Genomic DNA, 27,688 nt, shown 5'->3' on the forward strand with positions numbered 1-27,688 from the left:
AGCTGTTTTTCAGTCTCTCTGTCCCAGTTTTGATGCACCTGTACTGTCTCCGCCTTCTAGATGGTAGCGGGGTGAACAGGCCGTGGCTCGGGTGGCTGAGGTCCTTGATACTCATCTTGGCCTTCCTTTGAAACCAGGTGTAGATGTCCTGGAGTGCAGGCAGTGTGGCGTGCGTTGGACTGACCGCACCACCCTCTGGAGAGCCCTGCGGTTGCGACGGTGCATTTGCCGCACCAGGCTGTGATACAGCCCTACAGGATGCTCTCAATTCTGCATCTGTAGAAGATACACTATTGTACTGAGTACTGTGAAGCTGTGTGCAATCTGACTATCAGCTATATATATGAACAGTTTTTAACTGAACTGTAGTGAGTCCAGGAATGGATTTAAACTGAACAAAAATATAAACGCAACATGTAAAGTGTTGTTCCCATGTTTCATGAGCTGAAATAGAAAATCCCAGAGTTGAAATAAAAAATCCCAGAGTTGTTCCATAAGCAAAAAAAGCTTATTTTGTGCACACATTTGTTTAAATCCCTGTTAGTGAGCATTTCTCCTTTGCCAAGATAATCCATCCACCTGACAGGTGTGGCATATCAAGAAGCTGGTTAAACAGCATGATCATTACACAGGTGCACCTTGTGCTGGGGACAATAAAAAGCCACTCTAAAATCTTTTGAGGGAGTGTGCAATTGGCATGCTGACTGCAGGAATGTCCACCAGAGCTGTTGCCAGATAATTTAATGTTAATTTCTCTACCATAAGCTGCCTCCAATTACGTTTTAGAGTATTTGGCAGTACGTCCAACCGGGCTCACAACCGCAGACCACGTGTAACCACGCCAGCCCAGGACATCCACATACTGCTTCTTCACTTGCGGGATCATCTGAGGGGAGGTGCTGAGGAGTATTTCTGTCTGCAATAAAGCCCTTTTGTGGGGAAAAAATCATTCTGATTGGCTGGGCCTGGCTCCCCAGTGGGTGGGCCTGGCTGCCAAGTGGTTGGGCTTATGCCCTCCAAAGCCCACCCATGGCTGCACCCCTGCCCAGTCATGTGAAATCCATAGATTAGGGCCTAATGAATTTATTTCAATTTACTTCTTTCCTTATATGAACTGTAACTCAATAAAACATTGTAAAAGTGTTGCTTTTATATTTTTGTTCAGTATAGGTGAGTGGAAAGTCATTCTTAATTATTTCCGATGGTAGAATCCCAAATGGCACACTATTTCCTCTTTTCTTTCATAGTCTACATGGACATTATTTTATTTTTTTAAACATTTTTTAGTCATTTAGCAGACGCTCTTATCCAGAGCGACTTACAGTTAGTGAATACATTTTTTTTTTTTATACTGGCCCCCCGTGGGAATCGAACCCACAACCCTGGCGTTGCAAACACCATGCTCTATCAACTGAGCTACATCCCCTGCCGGCCATTCCCTCCCCTACCCTGGACAGACGCTGGGCCAATTGCGCCGCCCATGAGTCTCCCGGTCGCGGCGGCTGCGACAGAGCCTGGATTCGAACCAGGATCTCTAGTGGCACAGTTAGCACTGCGATGCAGTGCCTTAGACCACTGCGCCACTCAGGAGACAACCTGGACCCTGGTCAAAAGTAGTGCACTATAAAGGGAGGTCATACTTTATTTGGAAAGTCTGGATTTTCATACTATCTGTTGATAAGCAACTGCTTGCTAAGGTTACGGTTAGGGTTAGGTTTAGAATAAGGGTTAAGATAAGGGTTAAGGTTAGGGTTAGGACTAGGGTATGGGTTACATTTAGGGTTAGGATAAGGGTTAGGGCTAGGGCTAGGATTAGTGTTATTAGATAGTTAGTTGAAATGTTACTGATAGTCCGTAGATATTATGTAGCGCATCTACATATGGACTATCCAAATAAAGTGTTACCTAACGGAAAAAGGGTGCCATTTGGGACACAGCCTATCATGTGGAGTACAGTAAGTCTGTTTTTCCTCGGTGTTATGTTTCTATTGTCAACCATTTGGATGTTACTCTCTGTTATAGGCAACCTATCACATGAGGTGCCGGGACAGGAAATAAAGAAGGAAGTGATATCAGGAGGATTGATAGGATACTTCCTGTGAAGGCTATTGCAGCCTAAAGTCTTAGGGAGGACGCATGTAAGGTCGCCACTGGTCCAAAGGAATATTCCCTTACATGTAAATGTTCTACTGTATGCGCTTGTAGTTAAGTCATGGGAATGAGTCTAAGTAACAGCACACAGTTCATTGTCATTGGACTAATTCAAGCGCACTGTTTGGTATTTATTGTACAGTATAGCCTTATGAGGTTGAATGGTAGTGTTAAACTGTAACATCAAGACCAGGATTCATCCTGTAAATCACCATAGACTGCCATGCAAATGTCACACAACAACATTTAACGTTTGTTTGTATAGATGGGGTTTGTCAGCTAATGGGGCCAAAATAACTCTTATTGAGAATAGTTGGTCATGGTCTTAAAACTGCTGTACTAAGACCTACTCTTAAAACATACTTTTATTAAGGCCTACTTTGAGTCCATCTCTGAGATTGACATGAAGCACCTGCAGTACTTTTGATCATTGTGGCCTAACGCAGAGCATCAAACAGTGGAGAAGGACCATGTGATGAACCCCCAACGCTTTGAAATCAGACTTTCCAATGACTCCTCGGACCTCTGCTTCACAATCAAAGGTGTTTACAGAATCCCTCTCGACCTTTACATCTAACTTCTCTGTCTGCAGTGTGAAAACAGTGTGTATGTGTATATTACTCAGCTGTAGCTGGTGTCCTGTGTGTATTCTGTCAAATAGTTGTCTAGGGTCTTTTTTCCCTATAGCTCTTTGTATTTAATGTGAAGGATCAAGACCTGTATGCACAAAGCGTGTCAGAATAGGAGTGCTAATCTAGGATCAGTACTTGGGCATGTGTATGTTTACTGTATATGAGACCTCCACACCCGAGCCAGGAGTTCTTGCTAAGAGTAGTGCTAATAGTAGGTTTTCACCTCAAAGTGGAAAAGAAAAGAGGTGTGAGTCTTTCTTATCCATTGTTGGTCTTATCAGCCCAGCGGGACCTTTCGGCCGTAATCCCTGCGGTTTGGTTCAGCTGATCGACCGATCGGCCGGTAGGGGAGGCGAAGATTACTGTCATTAAGGGCTCTTACCATTGTGCAATGGAAGGGTGAATTAGCCTAGCACAGAGGGGACGCTACTCACGTAGCCTCGCTCACAGCACCATTTCCTCTCCATCTCACAGTCTGTGGCAATAGAAGCCTGTGTGACACACACTGACTTTTGATAATGTATGATCATCTGCTTATGATATTTGTTTATGTTCATCTGTTTATGCTGCTACAGCATTAGAGGAGCTTTACAACTGACATTCCCTCAATCGAGTGCATCCCTCCATGTGTTTGTGTGTGTATCTGTGTGTGTGTGCATGTGTCTCACACATCCCACTCATGCATTCATACATGTGTGTGCGTGTATGTGCATGCATGCTTGGGTGTGTGTGTGTGCGAGCGTTTCTCACACACCCCCACTCATGACCCCGCTGTGTTGCCTCTCTGCAGTGCTTGAGGACATTGACCTTGGCAAGGCTTTGACCCACACAGCGAGCCTGGCAGCCTAGAACTCCATGGCAGGCTTTTATGAATGAACAACTGTGACCAGAATTTTAATGGAGCATCCGAAGCTAAACCCAGTGCTGCAATGAACAACCTTGCACAACACAAACACAATTCAATCCTGCTTCTATATGGATCAATGGGAATGGAGGGAGTACAGGGAAGTCAAATTATACAGTCCAGCAGTAAACAAAATGGTTTTGTGTTCAGATGTTTACTGTAAGGTATTGTAAGGTAAGCAACCCATCTGTATTTTACAATCCCCATTTTTCTTTTTTTCACGCATTCCAGCACTTTTATATTTGGAGTCATAATCAGTGCTAGTTACAATAAGAGGGTTGAATAATAAGAATCGCATAGATACGAATTGTGGCTATTACCATTTACGCCCCTGTATTTGAAGTGTTTCATCGGTCAGTAGCTTGTACCCCTTTAGCATTTAGATATCTGGTGACATTAGCCTCTCTACTCTGCAGAGTGCAGGGCTGGCTGTCTAGGTACATGGTGTGTGTGTGTGTGTGTAGGACCCGGGGGTTGCTGCTGTGTTTGCTTTGTGATGCTGGTCAGGTGCAGGCTCTCTACAGAGACCCAACGGGGAGGCCTCGACTGTCGCTCACTCACTGGGGCGTCCCCATGCCCCGTTGAAAGCTCGAACGCAACCCCACAAAGACACACACATTCATATGTTACTGACTGGTTCAAACACAGCAAACCGTTTTAGCCCACTGAGCTAAAGCCTAGACATTAGCTCGGGGTGTTCGCAAGTCTTCAGGTCTCAAGAAAGTTTACTCATCAAGTGAGCGTGGTTCAACCTCTCTTATACTTTATCTCCCTTTGACCTCCCTTTGACCTCCTTTGCAAAGACCCATAAGGGTCACGGCACCAAGGTGAGCGACTGGGTTTCAAACACGGGTCTCCTCTGCCTTCTGAGCCAGTATAGTAGTACAAACAGTCTGCTCTTGTGCTCGATGTCCCCTCTCATTAGCCTTGCTGACAGGCAGAGAGTGTTTGTGTTGGCCATGTCTAGAGCACCGTTTATACCTGGTTCGAACATGTGTCCGTTGTTCTGATCTTGTCCACATTCTGATTGTGCCCACATTTGTCGACAGGAGTAGGCAATCAAAAGACTCATTTTGATCTGATTGTGATGAGATCTTTCTGACCACCTCCGGTAGTTGAAGACACATCTTGTCCGAATATCGTTGAAGTGTAAACGAATCCGTACAACGAAAGCATATACATTTGACCAATATCACTATTGTCCTGCCCTCAAAAGAAATAAACACACCGGCCAGTTGAATTAAGTGCCTACTGGCACTGGTCGGATGCCACAGGTACAATACCTCGTCCAGCTCTAAAGTAGCCTCAAAGTGTCCTTCGTATTGAAGGCTACATTATATTGGACAGTGGCCTCGCTCATGCTCACAGAAAGCTATCTACCTTTACGCATCAGGTTGGACATCTTCTGCACTTCATTGATAGCTGTAAAATGCTCAGACACAGAATAGAATAGAAAATAAATTAAACATCGAAAAGGACTGCATTATAATACCAATGTATTATGTTCATATCTGATATAGCAACTGAATTAGACTATTCACCACTCACCCACCGTTCATAGGTGCCCAAAACCAGCTTCTCATTGATTCCCACTGGTGAGGTACTTTTTCTTCGTGGGAGGAATCTCTACTATCCTCCGAGTCATAGGCTGGATCTCAAATGGCACCCAATTCCCTATATAGTGACTATTTTTGACCAGGGCCCATAGGGTGGTGCACCATAGGGAATATGGTGCCATTTTGGGATGCAGCTATGCTATCATTATAGACTGGAGGTAATAAACGGCATGTTTGTTAGTCTGGACTGGAGTTCAGGATGAGAGGAAAAGCGTTGCAGAAGTTTAAGAAATGGTGCTGTTTTGAATGACTAGTTGAGGAACATTGTATGGCAATAGACAAAGAATTGTAATTATGTAATTATGGCAAAGACCAAGAATTTTGGGCTCTGGATTGAATGGCTGACCGATTAATTGCAGCGCTCCGGTGGATGAATAGCAAGCTCACTCAGGATGTCATCTCTCAAAGCAGACATGAGATGAATGACATGAGCGATGTCGGGGCTGTTTGAAAGCGTAAAGGGGCAATCTGTTTACCAAAAAAAGTGGCGGGTGGTGCACTTTGTTGTTGTTTGATTCCCAGATTGCCCATTTACCGTAAGTGCTGAGAGAGTCATTGTGCATGGTCGTGACATGTCTGTAGTCTGTGAGGAGATGCCGAGTGGGAAACGGAGGTAAAAGGGAATGGCAGGAAGGCTGCTAGTCTTAGCGTGGTGAATTCTGCCTCTTTGGAGAAATGCTGAGACACATTTTACTACTGCATATAGGGTGGCAACAGAGAAGTGTGCTAAGGGAAATTATTCATTGATCTTACCAGCCAGCTACCTGTACTTGCAACACTGAGTGTCATTGCCTACCTGAGAACATAGAATCTTGTTGACATAATCAAGCTGTTATATACTGTATTTGACATGGCACTGTTTGACTTTTCAACAGTTTCTATGGAGATAATAGCTCACACAGCTCAAAAATAGAAATTAAACACACACTCTCTCTCTCTGCTCTGCAATTGAGATGCTCTCTGGCTGGTGAATGGGTTTTATGAACAAATCTGAAAAGTCAACAGATGACTGGTGACATGACAGTCTTGTGATCTAAAGCAGGGGCTTGACCTCCTGGCTGTCTCCCTCAGCTCTGAGCACCACTCTGGGGTTGTTGTGATGTTAACACTTTTGGCACTGCTGAAGTCAGATCTAGGATCAGTTCCCATTCCCCAATCCTAATCGTAACCATTCATGTGAAAAATACAAAACTGACCCAAGATTAGCATCTAAAGGCAACTTCACCCTATACCCCTTGCACCTGGTCGTAGACGGGGTGGCCCTTCACCCCCACTTAGACCGGGTGGCCCTTCACCCACACTCCACCTTGTGAGAAGTCACTCGGTACTTAGTTGGTGGTACAGTAACCAAAAAAGGTTGGGAACCACTGACTTACAGTAAGCATGTATCCAAAATGAAAGTTGCTGCTTTACTAAAACTCCATTGGCCAATAGAGTGCTGTAATAAATTCCATTTACATAGCAAATGCTTTTATCCAAAGTGACAACAGTAAGTCCATACATTTTCACCCTAGTGGGAATCGAACCCACATCCATGGTGTTGGTAGTGCCATGTATTTAACAACTGAGCCACAAAGGACCATTACAATACATAAGTACAATACAATACTGTAAAAAACAATACATGATTGTGGAAGAGGTCTTCAATGATCACACCAATGACCACACAAAATATGGAAAATTAGAATTTCTGTCAATTTTGATGGGTAGTGCAAGTGAATAGCCTAATGTGAAACAGTGTAATGTACTGTAATTTATAGTACTGTAGCATACTTTCAGCACTTGCTATTGGTTTAACTGGTTGTTAAAACAACTAAATTGAGAAGATATCATTATGTTGTGTTTTGGTGATTAAATCAATGTTATCATTATATTTCACAGTAAACTTATATTTTGGATCAATGGTTGTGTGGCGAAAGATGTCTCCAGACAAAATGAATGCACAATGAAAGGTTTTGAATGTAAGACCGGCTGTGTTACCAGACTTTCTAAATTCTCCACATACTTGTGAAAATAGCACCAAAGCAATAACAAAAACAAAAATGTAACCCATGGAGCAAAAGTGGTTGCAATGACATCTTGTTGATGTCTATTGTGCACATGGTCAGGTTGTATACTGGTTGCAGAAGGATGTTATTTTTTTGCGACAAAGAAAATTATGTTTTTACATGGTTGTAATCACACCCACCTGATATACAGAATGTGCCTTTTGGTGTATTCAAACAACTGAATTTTACAGTGTTCCCTGCACTCGTTTTTCACTGACTGCTACAATTACTCTTCCTTCATTTCTTCTCCATCAGTCAGGCAGACGACAGGTATGTTAAAAGGAGCCGGAGCCTGAATGAGTGTGTTAAACAGAATGGGAACGAGAGGTTGCTTTTGAAGAGACGGTGGCAGTCAAGGCACCTCAGATCTAGGAGCTGTCACTCAAAGGCAGCGGGCTTCCTTTGAAGTGTGGTTCTCTGTAGGAAAAGGACCTAACTCTATTGGCCGTGTGCACTGATGGAGACCTGTGTTTTGTTTGGAAGAGAGGGATTTTAAAAGGAGATAAAGGAAAAAATAGGGATTTCCCATTTCTTTATGGAAGAGAGGGGGAGGAGGAGGAATGTCAGGTTGTCTTTTCCAGAGAAGAGCAGCACTTGCTCAGCTGATGATGCTCTGTTCAATGTACTGTTTTTCATTTTGATTTATTTATCATTTATACAGGTGGATCCCATTGAGATTAAACCTACATTTTATTACAAGAGAGACCTGTTCAAACGGCAGCAATCAGAGAGACTAGAGTAAAATAACAATACGATTTGCTGGCATTATTACCTCAGTATTCTAGTAGATTCATCTCTCCACAGATGTGCATGGTTGCAGGGGTGTACATTTTCTCTCAATTCAGGATGTAATGCTGAAATTAGTTATGAAGGCCAAGTTCCAGGCTGACTACATTGCAGACGCCTGCCAGATCTTACAATGCCTATATGTGTTTAACATCATATGATATAGTGTCACTGGTGTAGAGAGGAGAAGGCAGGAGGCAGTCGCAGTGATAGAACTACTGAATTTATTTAAGCAACATAGATCAAAGAGGGACAAAACCCAAACGCTGTTGTTCTCAAAATATATCTTCATAAACAAAAAGACACAGGGCGAACCCAAAGTGCAAAATATAAAGTACACAGGAAATAGTAGAGAGATAGAGTGGGGACTGGAACCAGGTGTGTGTAATGATGACGAGACAAGTCTGGGGTTGATGAGTGAAGGGCGTTTGCCAGAAGTAGGTTTGGCAGCCGCTAGAAGGCTGGCGACGCCGAACGCCTGAGCTGGACAGGAGGGGAGCCATAGCGAAGGCTGGTGTGACATATAGCAATCTGATGCCCAACTGCGCAGATGTTGATGTGACACAACCAATGGTTGATGCAATGTAATGTCTGCAATGTGTTTGGCCTGGTATGTGTGTGTGTGTGTGTGTGTGTGTGTGTGTTTGTGTGTGTGTGTGTGTGTGTGTGTGCGCTCCTGTAATGAGAGCGCAAGCCAGCACATTTACACTGACTGATCTAATCTGTCTGAGAGGCCTGCTTCCTGCAGTCATACACATAACTCAATTCCCCTCGACACGTTTCTCTTTCCTCGCACAGACACAACACACAGTCAGTCATACAGACACAGCTTGAATGCACACACACACACACACACACACACACACACACACACACACACACACACACACACACACACACACACACACACACACACACACACACAGCACACACACACACACACACACACACACACACACACACACACATACAAAACACACACACACACACACACACAACACACACACACACACTGCTCACCTACAAAGACAAACATGTATTGTTGTTGTTTTCTCTATTGCCTTGGCTTTTTCAATAGAAAACAACAACAATACATGTTTGTCTTTGTAGGTGACGCAGTGTTATTTGTGTGTGTGTGTGTGTGTGTTGTGTGTATGTGTGTGTATTTGTGTGTGTGTGTGTGTGTGTGTGTGTGTGTGTGTGTGTGTGTGCATCCAAGCTGTGTCTGTGTGACTTCAGAAAGTATTCAAACCTCTTGACTTTTTTTTCCACATTTTGTTGTGTTACTGCCTGAATTTAAAATGGATTGAATTGAGATTGTTTGACACTTGGCCTACACACAATAGCCCATAATGTCAAAGTGGAATTATGTTTTTTGAAATGTTACAAATTAATAAAAATTAGAAGCTCAAATGTCTTGAGTCAATAAGTATTCAACCCCCTTTGTTATGGCAAGCTAAATAAGTTCAGGAGTAAAAATTGCTTAACAAGTCAGCATAATAAGTTGCATGAACTCTGTGTGCAATAATAGTGGTTTAACATGATTTTTGAATGACTACCTCATCTCTGTACCCCCACACATACAATTATCTGTAAGGTCCCTCAATCGAGCAGTGCATTTCGGAAACACAGGTTCAACCACAAAGACCAGGTGGTTTTCCAATGTCTCACAAAGAAGGAACCTATTCGGAGATGGGTAATAAAAAGCAGACATTGAATATCCCTTTGAGCATGGTGAGGTTATTAATTACACTTTGGATGGTGCATCAATACACCCAGTTACTACCAAAGATACAGGTGTCCCTTCCTAACTAAAATGCCGGGAGGAAGGAAACCGATCAGATTTCACCATAAGGCCAATGGTGACTTTAAAACAGTTGGGCATAGTTTAATGGATGAGATAGGAGTTAACTGAGGATGGATCACGAACAACGTTGTAGTTATTCCACAATTCTAACCTAATTGACAGAGTGGAAAAAAGAAGGGCCTGTACATAATACAAATATTCTAAAAACATGCCTCCTGTTTGCAACAAGGCACTAAAGTATACAACCAGAAATGTGGCCAAGCAATTAACTTTTTGTCCTGAATACAAAGTGTTATGTTTGGGGCAAATACAATACAACACATTACTGAGTACAACTCTCTATTTTCAAGCATTAGTGGTGGGCTGCATCATGTTATGTATGCTTGTAATTGTGAAAGACTGGGGAGTTTTTCAGGATAAAAGAAATGGAATGCACAAGCAAAATCCTAGAGGAAAACCTGTTTCAGTGTGCTTTCCACCGAGACACTGGGAGATGAATTCACCTCAGCAAGACAATAACCTAAAACACAAGGCCACATCTACACTGGAATTGACTACCATGAAGAAAGTGAATAATTCCTTTGGCCGATTTACTGTTTTGACTTCAATCTACTTGAAAAAGCTGGTGGCAAGACCTGAAAATGGTTGTCTAGCAATGATCAGCTTAGAATTTTTGAAAATAATAATGGGCAAATGTTGCACAATCCAGGTGTGGAAAGCTCTTAGAGACTTATCCAGAAAGACTCACAGCTGATCGCTGCCCAAAGTGCTTCTACAAAGTATTGACTCAAGAGTGTGAATACTTACAGTATGTAAATGAGAAATTCCTGCTATTTCATTTTCAATACATTTGCAAAAAATTCTAAAAACACATTTTATTTCTGTCAATATGGGGTATTGTGTGTAGATGTGTGAGTAAAAACAATTATTTCATCCATATTGAATTCAGGCTGCTAACACAACAAAATGTGGAAGTTAAGTCAAGGGGTATGAATACTTTCTGAAGGTACTATAAGCCTATTCATCATGTAATTAATTTATACCTCATTCAGAGGACTTGGTTAAAGGAATTGGTTCACATGGTCAATTGACAGGGGAGATTATATATTGTTCGAAAGCATGTATGATTTTCTGTAACTGGTCTGCGTCCCAAATTGCACTTATTCCCTATGTAGTGCACTACTTTTGATCAGGGCCCTGTGCATTATATACAGATGTAGGATCTTAATTTGAACCAGTTTGCTACAGCAGGAAACGAATACTGCAGCAACAGGAAATGTGAATTATTATGTGGATGATAATTAATGAACATTTTTTGTAGGGGTTGATATTATTTAGGTAGGGGCAAATCAAGTCTGACATTTTTAAAGTGGAAATTACAATCTTTAGAAGCCTTTTAAACATTGAATGCACTACAAATTCTCAGCAACAAAAGAGTGATCACATTAAGATCCCACATCTGTAGAGAATAGTGTGTCATTTGTGATGCACCATATCTTTCCCCAGTGAAAGCTCCAGCGGGGCTTCCAGGATGTGTAGACTGAGGAGAGGGGGAGGGGAGCATGAGCAGGGCAGGATGTGCACAAGGACAGGTCAAGCCAACAGAGAGGAGAGAGGCACTTCATGACTCTGCGCCTTAATGAAAATCATTCTGACAATCACAGACAATGTGATTTGTATTTTAAGCTTTTTTTGTTTGTGGCGGGTGGCATTACCTCAAAGAGCCAACAGATTTAAGGCCCTAGCAGCGGTGGCAGGGAATTTTGGCTGGCTCCCCCATATCAGGGGGATACGCTTTGTTTTGCTACACCACTCACAGCCTCAGACTGAAGTGAAGCGCATCTGATTCAGTTGTGCCTCATTTGGGGATAAATGGACTTGCCACCCGAAGTACATGCCTCAGCTTGATGGAGAGATAATTACAAACAAACGTGCTATGCTGCCAAGGCATGACCCCACCCACTACCCTTCTGCCCAATCCCAAATCAGCCCCTAGCTCCTAGGCAGTTGTGTACATTTGAGGATTGTGTGGGTATAGGCAATATGAAAGTAGCTCCACCTTGCGATCTGATAGGTTATGTATATTTTCAAATCAAATTTTATTTGTCACATGTGGCGAATACAACAGGTGTAGACCTTCCACCATATTGCTATCCAGTCCTCACAGATCGCATACAGTTGAAGTCGGAAGTTTACATACACCTTAGCCAAATACATTTAAACTCAGTTTTTCACAATTCCTGACATTTCATCCTAGTAAAAATTCCCTGTCTTAGGTCAGTTAGGATCACCACTTTATTTTAAGAATGTGAAATGTCAGAATAATAGTAGGAGAGAATGATTTATTTCAGCTTTTATTTATTTCATCACATTCCCAGTGGGTCAGATGTTTACATACACACAATTAGTATTTGGTAGCATTGCCTTTAAATTGTTTAACTTGGGTCAAAGCGTTCGGGTAGCCTTCACAAGCTTTCCCACAGTAAGTTGGGTGAATGTTGGCCCATTCAAGAAGAACAAGAAATGTGTGGAATGGTTGAAAAACAAGTTTTAATGACTTCAACGTAAGTGTATAAACTTCCGACTTCAACTGTACGTGGTAAGGGGAATATAGGGATATGGGCGGTTAATTTGGGATTGCATGTTTCTGTGATGTTAGGATGGGGAATGGCAATGATATACAGTATAGCAGATCACAGCTTTTGACTCATTCTTTATTCATCAGGCATCAGATTTGAGCCCAATTTCTACAAAACTAGCTCAATCCTTGCTGAACTGTGAGCACCAACTCAGCCAACCTACCCAGAGCTAAACTTCATTCCACTGTTGAGCATAGCATTATCCAGTGCCTTGCAACAGGTTCACTTTGCATTAGTATTATTTAGGAAATGGCAGCGTTGGTGCCACATCAAACTAATGCGATACCTCTGTGTTATTGGGTCATCTAATCTCCTTATTGATTCTTCGCTGCCTGTATTCTCTAGCTTGTTTTACCAATTTTTGTAGGATTTTACATCAACATGTTCTTACATATAGGTCTATAGTGCATAGCTCAGCCTTGCATAGCCTAGCCTAGCTAATCATAATTACCTAGGTTAAATAAAGTCAGACTCTGTTGTGTAGTAATTGTCCTCTGTTCAGACACTTTTTGTCAGAAAGATGAGAACCAACATGTTACGTTGACATCTTGTATAGGGTATTCTAGTATTCATGGCATTCACACAATAGAAGGTGTACAGTGTGCAACTCTCAATTCCTTCCCTGATGTGGTGTGCACATTTCCTCTCTTTCCCTGGGCAGAGAAGAAACAGAACAGAAGAGGAGAGGAGGGAAGGGAGAGCAACGTTACATGCTTTAGGATCTCAGGGATACGTTAGTTCCAGGCGAAAAAGGAGAGAAAGGCATGCGTGAGATGGAGAGGAGTGAGAGAAAGAGGGAGAGAGAGGCAGAGTGAGAGGCAGAGAGAGAGAGAGTCATCCAGGTTTTTCTTTATAATCTAAATGCATATGTGCTGAGTAGGAAAAAAAAATTGTCATATCCAAATACACTTGTGTCTCTACTATTGTGTATAGTGTTTGCATATGTGTGTGTTCTTCATTGATCAAACTGCTTTATCAAACACAATGTGTTGCCTGTGAGAGAGTTTGAGTTAAATACGCCTTTACAACCACATGTTGTGTTGTGTGTCTATACACAGAGTATACAAAACATTAAGAAAACCTGCTCCTTCCATGACATACAGTGGCTTGCGAAAGTATTCACTCCACTTGGCATTTTTCCTATTTTGTTGCCTTACAGCCTGGAATTAAAATGGATTTTTTGGGGGTTTGTATCATTTGATTTACACCACATGCCTACCACTTTGAAGGTGCAAAATATTTTTTATTGTGAAACAAACAAGAAATAAGACAAAAAAACTGAAAACTTGAGCGTGCATAACTATTCACCCCCCCCAAAGTCAATACTTTGTAGAGCTACCTTTTGCAACAATTACAGCTGCAAGTCTCTTGGGGTATGTCTCTATAAGCTTGGCACATCTAGCCACTGGGATTGTTGCCCATTCTTCAAGGCAAAACTGCTCCAGCTCCTTTAAGTTGGATGGGTTCCGCTGGTGTACAGCAATCTTTAAGTCATACCACAGATTCTCAATTGGATTGAGGTCCGGCTTTGACTAGGTCATTCCAAGACATTTAAATGTTTTCCCTTAAACCACTTGAGTATTGCTTAGCAGTATGCTTAGGGTCATTGTCCAGCTGGAAGGTGAACCTCCGTCCCAGTCTCAAATCTCTGGAAGACAGAAGCAGGTTTCCCTCAAGAATTTCCCTGTATTTAGCGCCATCCATCATTCCTTCAATTCTGACCAGTTTCCAGTCCCTGCTGATGAAGAACATCCCCACAGCATGATGCTGCCACCACCATGCTTCACTGTGGGGATGGTGTTCTCGGAGTGATGAGAGGTGGGTTTGCACCAGACATAGTGTTTTCCTTAATGGCCAAAAAGCTAAATTTTAGTCTCATCTGACCAGAGTACCTTCTTCCATATGTTTTGGGAGTCTCCCACATGCCTTTGGCGAACGCGAAACGTGTTTGCTTATTTTTTTCTTTAAGCAATGGCTTTTTTCTGGCCACTCTTCCATAAAGCCCAGCTCTGTGGAGTTTACGGCTTAAAGTGGTCCTATGGACAGATACTCCAATCTCCGCTGTGGAGCTTTGCAGCTCCTTCAGGGTTATCTTTCTTTGTTGCCTCTCTGAGTAATGCCCTCCTTGCCTGGTCCGTGAGTTTCGGTGGCGGCCCTCTCTTGGCAGGTTTGTTGTGGTGCCATATTCTTTCAATTTTTTTATAATGGATTTAATGGTGCTCTGTGGGATGTTCAAAGTTTTAGATATTTTTATAACCCAACCCTGATCTATATTTCTCCACAACTTTGTCCCTGACCTCTTTGGAGAGCTCCATGGTCTTCATGGTGCCGCTTGTTTGGTGGTGCCCCTTGCTTAGTGGTGTGTGCAGACCTTTCAGAACAGGCGTATATATACTGAGATCATGTGACATTAGATTGTACACAGGTGGACTTTACTTAACTAATTATGTGACTTCTGAAGGTAATTGGTTGCACCAGATCTTATTTCGGAGCTTCATAGCAAAGGGGATGAATACGTATGCACGCACCCTTTTCCGTTATTTATTTTTTAGAATTTTTTGAAACAAGTTATTTTTTTCATTTCACTTCACCAATTTGGACAATTTTGTGTATGTCCATTACATGAAATCCAAATGACAATCCATTTATATTAGAGGGTGTAATGCTACAAAATAGGAAAAACACCAAGGGGGATGAATACTTTTGCAAGGTGAATTCAGGTAAAAGCTATGATCCCTTATTGATGTCACTTGTTAAATCCACTTCAATCAGTGTATATGAATGGGAGGAGACAGGTTAAAGAAGGATTTTAACCTCTTTGATGTATAGTCCCCTTTTTAGGGGACCTGTGTTCTGGTACCAGTTCCGACCGACATTTTTGTTTATAAATCTGGAGAGTGGTGGAGGCGGAGAGGAGCCTTTGAGTTAGTGGGTGTGTCAGGCTTTTCACACAGCTATTAAAGAGTGGGACAACATTCCACAGGCCACAATCAAGAGCCTGATCAACTCTATGCGAAGGAGATGTGTCGCGCTGCATGAGGCAAATTGTGGTCACTCCAGATAATTATTGGTTTTCTGACCACACTACCAATTTTTAAGGTATCTGTGACCAACAGATGCATATCTGTATTCCCAGTCATCAAAATCCATAGATTAGGGCCTAATGAATTCATTTCAATTGACTGATTTCCTTATGTGAACTGTAACTCAGTAAAACCTTTGAAATTGTTGCAGGTTGCATTTATATTTTTATTCATCTGATGGCATTGAGGAGTATACCACATCAGTCACCGGCTCATTAATAAGTGCACCGACAACAACATCCCCACAGTGACCGTACATACATATCCCAACCAGAAGCTGCCGCTTTCAAGAACAGGACACTAATCCCAATGCTTATAAGAAATCCCGCTACAACCACTGACGAGTCATCAAACAGGCAAAGGGTCAATACAGGACTAAGATTGAATCCTACTCCACTGGCTCTGACGCTTGTCGGATGTGCCAGGTCTTGCAAACTGAGGAAGGGGAAACCCAGCCTTTAAGCCGCTTGATGCAAGCAACACTGAACCATGCATGAGAGCACCAGCTGTTCTGGACGACTGTGTGATCACGCTCTGTGTAGCCCATTTTAATGTAATGAGCTACGGTGTACAGTAAACCGATGGCATGGTTGCACCGTTCCTGGCCAGCTTTGTAGTTCCATTTAGTCTCCATGATGAATGGACTTTCAGGGGAGAACTCCACCTGGAAACAAAATAAAAATAGAATTGAGTTAGACAAGACAAGTCAACCTAATATTTATTTAATATACCATAAGGGACACAAAAGAAGAACAGATAATGATATGGATTGTCCATATAATTCCATAATGCATTAACTTAAGCTATAACAAAGCAGAAACCAAAAGCAGAACAATGCAAAAAAGGCTACTTACCTGAAATTGAAAACAAAACTTAGAGGTTTGATTATTGCATAGATATCGGGTTTTCAGTAGTGATAGGTAAAAAAATAAAAAAAGTTTATTTATTTTCAATTTGGGTCTATTAAATCTAATTGAAGCTCCATAAACCATTTCCATTTCAGCAGCATGTTTAGCAAGCAGATTTGAAATCATGTTGCGAAATGAAACAAGCTGAATATAAAGGTGGTGTCATGTCAGCTACATTTTGAGTATGGCAGAGTGGCTATTGATTATTTTAATATTGCATTATTCTAGATTCAAATGAAAATGGGAATTGGGTATGTTTTACACACATGCAGTACCTTCTATTTGTGGATTCCGCAGCTCATGGCATCCCAGCGCATGACTAGAATGCATACCACCACACTTGCCTAATTTGCACATAGAAATTGCCATACTCAATTGACACCCCCACTTACCTAACTGACCAGCAAACTATCTCAATTATGCACAGTCTCATTCCTTTCGCATTCAGCGAAATGACCTTGCCCTCACACTACACCTGCCTGCCTCACTCCTCCTGACTGTGAAACCATTGGACGAGTCAAGATGACAAGCACAGCCACAACAACAACAGGGAACTACTTAGCTACAAAGGTTGAATGTAGCAATAGCTGAAAGCATTCAGTAATATTGTCAACGATGTTACTTTAGCTATAGATAGCTAGCTACCGCGCTAGCAACAAACTGGCTGCGAAAAGCACGTATATACATTATCTGACCTTGTACATCGCAAATGTAACCCCCGATCCAGTTACTGTAACCTTTTAGTTGGACTTCCTTGGGCAGTCTGACGTTTTCATCTGCCCATTTATCGATATAAGTCGATGTTATAGCCGGTAACAGTTTTAAACTAGGTGCACGTGACATTAAAACTTCAAACTTCAAATTTGAAAACCGAGAAGTCACGCCATTGTTGTTTTGACTTCCAGGGTTCCCCCTAGGGATTTCCCACCTCAGCCTCGCTTCGTTTCAAAATGGCGGCTGCGTGACTAAAGCGTATGGCTTTAAGCTATATTACCGTCATAATATAATAATATATGATATATGGCATTTAGCAGACACTTTTATCTAAAGCGACTTACAGTCAAATACATTTTACGTATTGGTGGTCCCAGGAATCAAACCCACTATCCTGGCATTGCAAGCGACATGCTCTACCTAATGGGCTACAGTGGACCACCATCAAATGGCCACAATAATTGAATGACACACAAGATTTGGTTCAGGACTCCATCACTGTAGGTGGCTGTGAATCACCAATATTAGCTTTACGCTTTTTTCAACCACAAAATAAGAAATAAATGGACTACCTTAAAATGAAGATGGCCTCAATGGCGCTGCCCATGATGTCACAGATGCCCTAATGTCACAGATACTATCTCTATGAGCTCTACAACCAGTTTTGGGGAGGCCTGGCGAAGCTGTCCATGGTGCTGAAATGGACAGTGCCGATTTACAGTCAGTCTGGTGGGGAGTCTAATGTAACCTGATAGATGCTGTCCATGGTACTGAAAAAAGTGATGTCCTTTGCAAAGCTGATGTATATTTATTCACAGTTAATACAGACATAGCTTTATCTAACCGTGGTCCTGAGGGTGTGTGTGAACTGATGAGGGTGTGTGAACAGAGTGAGTGAGTGTGTGTGTATATATGTGTGTGTGTGTGTGTGTGCGCGCGTGTGTGTGCGCGTGCGTGGGTGGGTGGGTCCGTGCCTGCGTGCATGTGCGTCTCATTCAAATGCAGTTTTTGCTCAAACACACCTGTGTTTGGTCATGTAAAAGAATGCTGTGCGGTTTGCGTCACAAATGGAGAATGAGTGGTGATTATGTTTTCTTCTCTTGTAAAGGATTCTTTATCTCTTTTACGAGTTAGAGTTGTGTTCAGGTCACTCCAGGGCCGCATTCAGCACGGCACAATGTTGTGTAACGTTCAATTAGAAATACATTATGAGAACAGACATGCCTCTCATACAGTATATGTAGGGTAAGGAATAATGTCTGCTGTGTTCGTGACATTTCAATCTGCAACATTTAGTGTTTTTGCACACTCCTGAACATGACTAATATCATGTCACCAGTTGTTAATCACTTGCCTTTTTCACTCTTTATTGATTCTCCTCTGAATGGAACATGGCCATGCTGAAGCCATTGGAAATAGGGGCACTTAAATTCTGACCTTGGCTCTCAGCCAATGACACGGGCCGTTCGGGTCGATATCATTATTATCATCACTGTTTAGCATGCTCAAAGACTAATTTACACTACAACTCCTAGGAAGCTTTGCCAGCTTTGATCCCCTGACCTTCACTATTGTGTGGGCTTAGATAGACTGATCCACTGAACCACTAACTAAACAGTCTGATTACCAACAATGACGAGACAGCCTACAGGGAGGAGGTAAGGGCCCTGGCGGAGTGGTGCCAGGAAAATAACCTCTCCTCAACATCAACTAAACGAAGGAGCTGATCGTGACTTCAGGAGACAGCAGAGGGAACCCCTATCCACATCGACGGGACCGCAGTGGAGAAGGTGAAAAGCTTCAAGTTCCTCGGCGTACACATCACTGACAATCTGAAATGGTCCACCCACACAGACAGTGTGGTGAAGAAGGCGCAACAGCGCCTCTTCAACCTCAGAAGGCGGAATACATTTGTGTTAGCCCCTAAGACCCTCACAAACTTTTACAGATGCACAATTGAGATCAACCTTTTGGGCTGTATCACCTCCTGGTACGGCAACTGCTCCCCCCGCAACCGCAGGGCTCTCCAGAGGTACGGTCTGCCCAACGCATCATCGGGGGCACACTGCCTGCCCTCCAGGACACCTACAGCACCCGATGTCACAGGAAGCCAAAAAGATAATCAATGACATCAACCACCCGAGCCATGGCTTGTTCACCCCGCTATCATCCAGAAGGCGAGGTCAGTACAGGTGCATCAAAGCTGGGACTGGGAGACTGAAAAACAGCTTCTATCTCAAGGCCATCAGACTGTTAAATAGCCATCACTAGCTGGCTACCACCCGGTTACTCAACCTTAGAGGCTGCTGCCCTATGTACATAGACATGGAATCACTGGTCACTTTAATAATGGAACAGTAGTCACTTTAATAATGGAACACTAGTCACTTTAATAATGTTTACATACTGCTTTACTCATTTTATATGTATATACTTTATTCGACTGTATTTTTAGTCAATGCCGTCCTTATATTTGTATATTTCTTAAGTCCATTCTTTTTACTTTTAGATGTGTGTGTATTGTTGTAAATTGTTGGATACTACAGCAATGTTGGAGCTAGGAACACAAACATTTCAACTACACCGGCAATAACATCCGCTAAATATGTGTATGTGATTTGATATTTTTTTTACCAGTCAATCCCTGTTAGGAACATTATGCGTTTTTGTGTAAAGGTAGTGTCGTCTACTGGGAGAAAGCGTGCACTTGGGGATGGGGGCCATTGATTTGTTTAAGGGAAGAGTCCATTGTCCTGTTTGGCTCAGTTGGTAGTGAATGATGCTTGTAACGCCAGGGTCATGGGTTTGATTCCCGCTGGGCCAACCAATATGTAAATGTATGCACGTACTATGGTAAATGTCATACGTTATGGGGCTTGGCTGGTATCAGATAACCTTATCCTGATGATCAATTAGGAAGAGACAGCCCCCTCTACTGGTTGTATATAGGTCATAGCAGCAAGAGCAGGAGTGCTGAAGAACTGAAAGCTTTATGAATACAGGCCCAGGTGATTCCAAATACAATGTACTGAACAGTAATTAGTAGAATCATTGAATTCAAAATAATTGTCTTCCTTAGGTTCTGATACTGTATAATTGGACATTTGAAAGTAATATGGCAGCAACCCCATCTAGCCTACCTTCCTTGGGTTGCAAAATTCAAGTAACTTTCCAAAAATGTCCCAGTTTTTTCCAGAAGTCCCAGTTGGAGGATTGCCATAGGCTACTTCCTGCTTATTCCCTCCTAATACCAATCATCTTCCAACCAGGATTACGGGAAAACTGGGAAAATGTGGGAAAGTTACTGGAATCTTTACCTTCTGCTATTGTTTTCATGTTGTTTTCATATACCTTTAGGTACCAGGTAAGTATGGCAGCAGCATAAGAGGAAGGACATAAGGACAAGTAGTATGAGAGCAGTGGTGGAAAAAGTACTCAAATCTCATACTTGAGTAAAAGTAAAGATACCTTAATAGAAAATGACTCAAGTAAAAGTGAAAGTCACCCAGTAAAATACTAAAAGTATTTGGTTTTAAATATACTTAAGTATCAAAAGTAAATGTAGTTGCTAAAATATACTTAAGTATCAAAAGTAAAAGTAAAAATAATGTTAAATTCCTTATATATTTTTTACATTTATTTAGATAGCCAGGGTCACACTCCAACACACAGACATCATTTAAAAACAAAGCATTTGTGTTTAGTGAGTCCGCCAGATTAGAGGCAGTAGGGATGACCAGGGATGTTCTATTGATAAGTGTGTGAATTGGGAGTACTTTTTGGGTGTCAGGGAAAATGTAAGGAGTAAAAGTACATAATTTACTTTAGGAATGTAGTGAAGTTAAAGTAAAAGTTGTCAAAAATATAAATAGTAAAGTAAAGTACAGATACCCAAACAAACTACTTAAGTAGTACTTTAAAGTATTTTTACTTAAGTACTTTACACCACTGTTTGAGAGGAACATTGCCTCTGTATTTACCAAAATAGCTCACCTAGTTCTCCTCGAGATACTTTAATTAAATCAAAGCAATCCTAATTACAACAAATATGATTTAGTCACGTCATGGGTGGATTATGTTGACAAATGATGATTGGCATCTGGTTGTCTTTTATACAGTCATGTATCGCTCACACATATCAACGTATAAGGCTGAATCACATCGAATGGGACTTTAGTCTGCAAGATCTGTGAGAAATGGTTGAATCTCTGTTTCTGAAAAATGCCTGTAGTTTTTTCTGGAAATATGTGTACTGAAAAATCTCTCGTTATGAAGACAGGATAGATGTTATTTACTAACATTCAGAGCCATACAGAAGACCACTGAGACCTTTGTTATTGAATAGACATAGCTTAGTCTTGATGTCAAAGTAATAGTTTGCTTATTTATGATGTGTTAAAACTGAACTTCCCCTTTAAATTGTTTGAATTTACATATGGGTTTCATTTGGTTTAACTAACATGCTCTATCTTCTACCTCTCAGGTTGCCTACAAACCGTGGCTGTGTGCACAGTATTTCCCCACCACACAGAGGCATTGTGGGAGGACTGTACCGTGTCTCCAGTTCTGCCTGGAGGTTCAGCAGAGGTGTCCATTCATACTGCCAGACAATGATGATCTCATCCACGGAGGAAGCCCCAGCTTCATATGTACAGGTGGGTGTGGTGGTATGGACTGATCAATCAGTCAGTCAATCAATCAATCAATGTGATTTGTAGCCACATCTTATACGGGTGGGCGATATCCACTCTAGGGCTATGCTGTGTTTAGCTGAGAAGCACCATGGATCTAGGATAGATGGGCTTGGGAATGTATTTGCATTCCTATGTCCACTGACAGGAATTTAGATGGAATTGTATATTGCAGAATATATGTAATTGTGCTCTTGTGCCCCTGATGATGCCTTGTATAATAGCTCTTCAGTGGTATCGATAAAGTTGTTTGGTTTTGAACTCTGGTACCCTAGCCAATAATTAATTATAGAACTTGTCCCTGGCAACATCTAGTGGCCATATAAGGCAGTGTTAGTCAAATCAATGACACTTCCCTCTCAGTGTAAAGTGTATTTCTGAGGCAGTGACTGTGATGGGGTACAACTCCACGGTAGTATTTTAATATTCCCGAGTTCACAGTGATCAAAACAGAACCAGCATAACATGACCTGCCCTGTCCTGATTTGATCTCAGTGGGGTGCTCTGAAAACATGTCATTTTCCTCCCCCAGCCCCCAAAGTTCGAAGGTTTTCAATACTGTAATTAGAACAGCCTTTGATATTTTTTTATTACTTGTGCGTCAGCGATTAAATGTTAGGCTTTGCCTTTTGAGATCCCTCATTTTCTCCTGCTCATTTGATGTCTTCCTTTAGTGTGCACTGGCAGTTGCTTTGAAGAGAGATTACACAAGGCGTGACATCAGTGGTGTAGATTATATTTACCGTGCTGCAGTATGGGGTCGTTACAAAATGTCACTTGCGTATTTTTTTCATTTTGAGTTCAGTAAAAGGTCATTATTGTTAGGTTATGATATAACATATGACATAATGATACTGATAGTTGAATCATATGAAGACTGGTTTAAATGTGCATACTGACTGGTATTTATGTTCTTATGCACATGGTAATCTGTCTTTTGTGATAAACTTCAACAAAACACTGCATTACCACACTGCAAGTAAGGCTGGAACTAGGCTGGGTCATTTATTTAGCTTATTGTGGGTCATCTGAATGAATGAACACAGTTTATTGGTATTGGGGAAATTGGGTTTGTCATCATCATCAGACACAGGATGATACAAACACACATGGATACATGATAGGGATGCACAGAGACATGAGCATCTATGGCTTATATCAGTGTTTACCCACTACTCTCTTCGTCCCTCACAGGGCTACTAGGGAGCCATGGGCAGCCTAACAGCCAGGCAGAGTGCTGCGACGTCCGTTGGGACTCTAAACCGGACAACCGTTCCCGTGGGACACTGAAAAGGACTCCAACTCCCTCCTGCCATCACCAAGAGGGGGTGTCGACATCAGTCACCTCGGCCGCCACACCCACCAGACTGTGCAGCAGCAGCGGCCGGCTGAAGCTATGCCTGCTGGTCTTCGTTCTCCTGCACACCGTAGTCACCATCACCACCACCTCCCACAATTCCACTGGGGTCGTCGGCGTGGCGGCCATTTTCCCCCTGGAGGAAAGCTCCCCCAGCGAGGAATGATGGGAACAAATTTGTAAGAAAACTCTGGGTTTTATCTGGGAATGAGTGAGTTGCAAAACCGGTTCTGACCAGTTCTGACTGCTGTGTCTCCGTTCAGTGACAACCCTGGAAGGTCACTGGTATGTGCTGTCGAAGCCTCATTGGGTCACAGGAAGTGAGAGCGGTGATGACGTGGGAGGGGCTAACACACCTCAGACCAAAGGATCAACATCATATTACCGTGTCAATCTAAACCTGAGTTCACCGTTTCAGTCTCTTGTTTCATCAGAATGTACTATATCGTTTCCTCTCTCCTCCTTGTTCACTTTTTTGTGGAGTTTGTTGGAATGTAAATGGGTTGTCTTAGAACATATAAGAGGCAGAGAATTTTGAAAAAGTTATCACCAACCTGTGTGTTTCTATCCACCCCTCTCTTCACCAGTAACATTTAGCTGCTTTTGAGGTGCCAGACTGGATATGGTAACAACACTCTTGACTCAAACACTCACACACAGAGTGGTGGAGACATTGAAGAGATCAGTCATAACAGGGTTCTCTCATGGCAGTACATATGACTCTAATACAGAGCCAGTGAAGAGCAGGTGTAGAATACCTTTTCACACAATTTTGCCGACCTGAACCGTATTGTGCTCGCTTGGATTATTTTATTTACACGGTTGCATGGTTCCAGCAAATATGCTGAATGTGTAACTGGGCCAGTGCAGTACAGTACAGCTCAGCTCAGCTTGTCTTAGCTTGGCTCAGTAGTGTGAATAGGGTAGCAGGAGGTCTTGTCACTTGGATTCAAAACTATCCCACCAATGGGCTTCAGTGTACCTCAGAGTTCATGTTATTTGAGCCAATAAGTTTCTCTCTCATTATCCTGTGTCCATGTGTTTGTATGTGATGGGCCCAAAGGGGACGTCGGATCAGCGAACCTCAATTTACCTCAAATCAAGTGACCTGTTGGCTTAGATAGACTCTGTTTTTCTAAAGCAGTACATCCCAGAACTGTATGTTTGGCTTTTATATTTGACTCATATATTTCTCAATATAAGGCTCTGGTACATCATACCAGTACATTACAGCCAATTCTCTTCACACAGTGGGAGAGGTGTCACAAGGTGAGACACAGGAACAAATCGAAACAAAATACATCTCCTACTGAGTCATTTTTCTATGTGAAAGTGCTAGTTGAGCAGCATTGAAAAGATCAACAAATAGTATTCGTTCTCTTTGAAATACTTTAGCTGCACTCGATTGAGCTTGCCTGGCGCAATGTAACCAATGTGATAGTCCCAAAAGTATAACTGAAAACCCTGCCCATCTGGCATCTCCAGACAGGCTCAATGAAATGCTCAACACATTTGACAGAAAGCGGACACAATTTGAACCCAGGTCGGATCATACATACCCTCTCCTCTTTGTCTCTATTTGACCTTAATATCATCGTGACCAAGATAATCACCTTGTATCTTTACACAGAGCTAAGGCCTTAGCTAGTAGGTGTTTGTGTGAGGGGAAGGAGGTCTCAAGGGCTGTCTCTACATACTGTATTTCCTTCCGTTGGTGTGACTGCTGCTAACCGGTACTCATTGATACGGCACATAGGGGAAGAAATCTGATAGGCTCCTTACATCCCTGTCTTATCATTCCTGTTCAACTGAGTAGTGCATATGATGGCACATTTGTTCTTCTACGCGTACATATAATCAGTACTGCCGGAATTACTCTGAAGTCAACCATATTCGGGCATGCAGACATGAGGAGTAGGGTGAAATTGTCCCAAGATGCTGATCTTGGGCAGTTTAGCATTTTACCCACTAATGGTTAGGTGTTAGAATTGGGGGAAAAACTGATCCTAGATCTTTACCTAGGGAAAACTTCACCCCAGAGCTCACACTGAAAGACTATGTGCTTTAGTCTTCTCACATTATACTGTTTCCCCCTTAGGTTCTTGTTACAGTTGATATTCTCACAGACACTCATCGAGGTGAACTGTTCTTTGTAACCATCAATCAACAACATTACTTTATTGTTTCCCTCATATTTACTTTATTCCCCTAAAAGACAGCAGAGGATGTAACCCCCTCTATGTAGAAATAACCTCCCACAACCTTCCCCAAATATTCATGATCTGAACCTTGTGGATCTATGCAGATGTCCTACCCCTGTCTGGCCCAGTACATACTCAAGTTGCACAACTGATGTACAACACATTTGGCACAGTGGTTGTGATACAACTGATGTTTTTGTGATTCAACAGAGAGTTTGTCTGCACAATGGTTGTGTAATTATTTTTGTGAGAAAATGACAAATGTTATGCCATATGCATTGTACTTCAGTTGTACAACGGAGTGTTTACTGGGCCTATCTCTGTTGTAAATATGTCCTAGAGAAGTGAGATATTCAAGATGTCCGCCTCTTGGAGATTTTTCATTTTTTATTTTTAGGGTTAGCTTCTTGTGTTTGTTTTTCTTGTTTTTGGTTGCATTTTATGTTAATGGTCCCACTTCAAACAAACTACAAGCATCTACAGTATGTAGTGCTTATGAAGACTTTATGTATGCTTTATAAAGCCTTTTTAAGTTGACCTTTGTTTAAAGTGGGACAATGTTAAGAACTGTCTACAGCATTGTAAGTCAGATCAGTAGGAGAGGGAGGATTGGGAAAAGGTGTGATAGGTGTGTGCAAGGAAAATAATAAAGGAAAAGGTGGGAATTATGATGAAAATTGTAAAAAAAAATATACACAGATACCTTATTTATCTTACTATTGTCATATTGTCATACGATAGATGCTTTAGTTTGCAATTATCTTTTCTTTTTCTACAAAAGAGTTTGATTAAATAATTTATAATGCGTCTCGGAAGTCATCATCTTTTTTGAACGTAAGAGAACTACAGCTACATTTATTAAAATTTTGTTCAAAATAAAATACAAATTATGTTAAATATGATTGATGTCTGCTTTCTTTTGGATTGTATTTTAATTTGTACTACTGACCATGGTTACCTGACTGTAGGCCTATAACCAGACCAATTGAATTTGGCCAACATTCTGTGGTAAGTGGGCAATCTGGGATTCAAACAACAACAAAGCGTTCACCCGGCACTTTTCACCCGGCACTTTTTTGGTAAACAGCTAAACTTCCAGGGCCAGTTTTACTCTGCATTTGCACCAGGTGCAAAGTTTTGCAGCTTTTTTTTCAGTAAGGGATAAAACATCCAAATTTAAGCTAAAACATAAAACTGTCTTAATTTATACTTCACCTTATGTTTTATTATTTCTCTTCTTTATTTTATCTCTTTGATTGGGTCTTCACTGTTTAATTCCGTTTGGATGTTTTATTTAAAAACTGCATCAATCTGGTGCAAACCTTTAGTAAATCTGGGCCCCAGATTGTGGACGTGTTTGAGTGGTATGGCTTAAGAAACCGACTAGACGAAAGTCGAGGAGTGAAGTCAGGGGAGGTGCATCTGCCACAGCCGAAAGTCAGACACTAATCTGGTTTTCCAACAGCAAGGCTCAGATCAACATGGCAGTGTTGCCGTTGTTTATAAAAGGTTTTCTTTATAATGTCGAAAAAAAAGTCACCCACTCACAAACTGAAATCATATGTGCGTACATTATGAAATCATTTAGTGAGAGAGAGCCTCAATCACATGCATTTATTCACTGTAGGCTACACAGTCTGCATCAGATTCCTATATCATATGATGTGATTAGCTGAAATGTTAAACACTTATCCAGCCGTTGTGAGATCTGGCAGGCATCTGCAATGTAGTCAACGTAGAATGCAGCCAATATTTGTACATTTATCCTAGGAAAAACACTGTCACAATATCCTCACCGGCATTGCAGGTGTGAAGCCACTAGAGGAGTGTGACTCCTGAGTCATAACTTTGCAGCACAGATACTGATACCCACATGTAGTAAGCAGTAATGCTCTCCTGCACCACAAGATGTCATTACATAGCCACTATACAGCCAGTGCTCCATCCAGTGTGGACATTGGTAGTCCTAAAAGTATAGCTAATAGGCTCATTTTCTGACAATATATCCCCAGGAATTTGATATACCCCTGGTAGCATTTGCTAATCATAATGTACTGTTTATGCTTAATAGTTATATGTATAAACAGTTTAGAGGTTTAAGGGCTACGTGCCTTGCTCAAGGGCACGACAGCAGGAGATGGCATCAAGACA

At 41.8% G+C, this 27,688-nt stretch overlaps 1 protein-coding gene across 1 annotated transcript in view; it reads left to right on the forward strand.

The window, feature by feature from the left end:
* LOC121558723 (transmembrane protein FAM155A) overlaps positions 1–24,260 on the forward strand; it is a 52,600-nt gene extending 28,340 nt beyond the window's left edge. Inside the window, exons 2-3 of the mRNA XM_041872119.2 lie at positions 21,772–21,943; positions 23,174–24,260. Of these exons, the coding sequence (XP_041728053.2) occupies positions 21,772–21,943; positions 23,174–23,502 (501 nt within the window). The 3' untranslated portion in view covers positions 23,503–24,260. The remainder of the gene's footprint in view (positions 1–21,771; positions 21,944–23,173) is intronic.
* Positions 24,261–27,688: the final 3,428 nt, after the last annotated feature.

This window comes from Coregonus clupeaformis, unplaced genomic scaffold, assembly GCF_020615455.1.
Source record: "Coregonus clupeaformis isolate EN_2021a unplaced genomic scaffold, ASM2061545v1 scaf0330, whole genome shotgun sequence".
Lineage (NCBI taxonomy): Eukaryota > Metazoa > Chordata > Actinopteri > Salmoniformes > Salmonidae > Coregonus > Coregonus clupeaformis.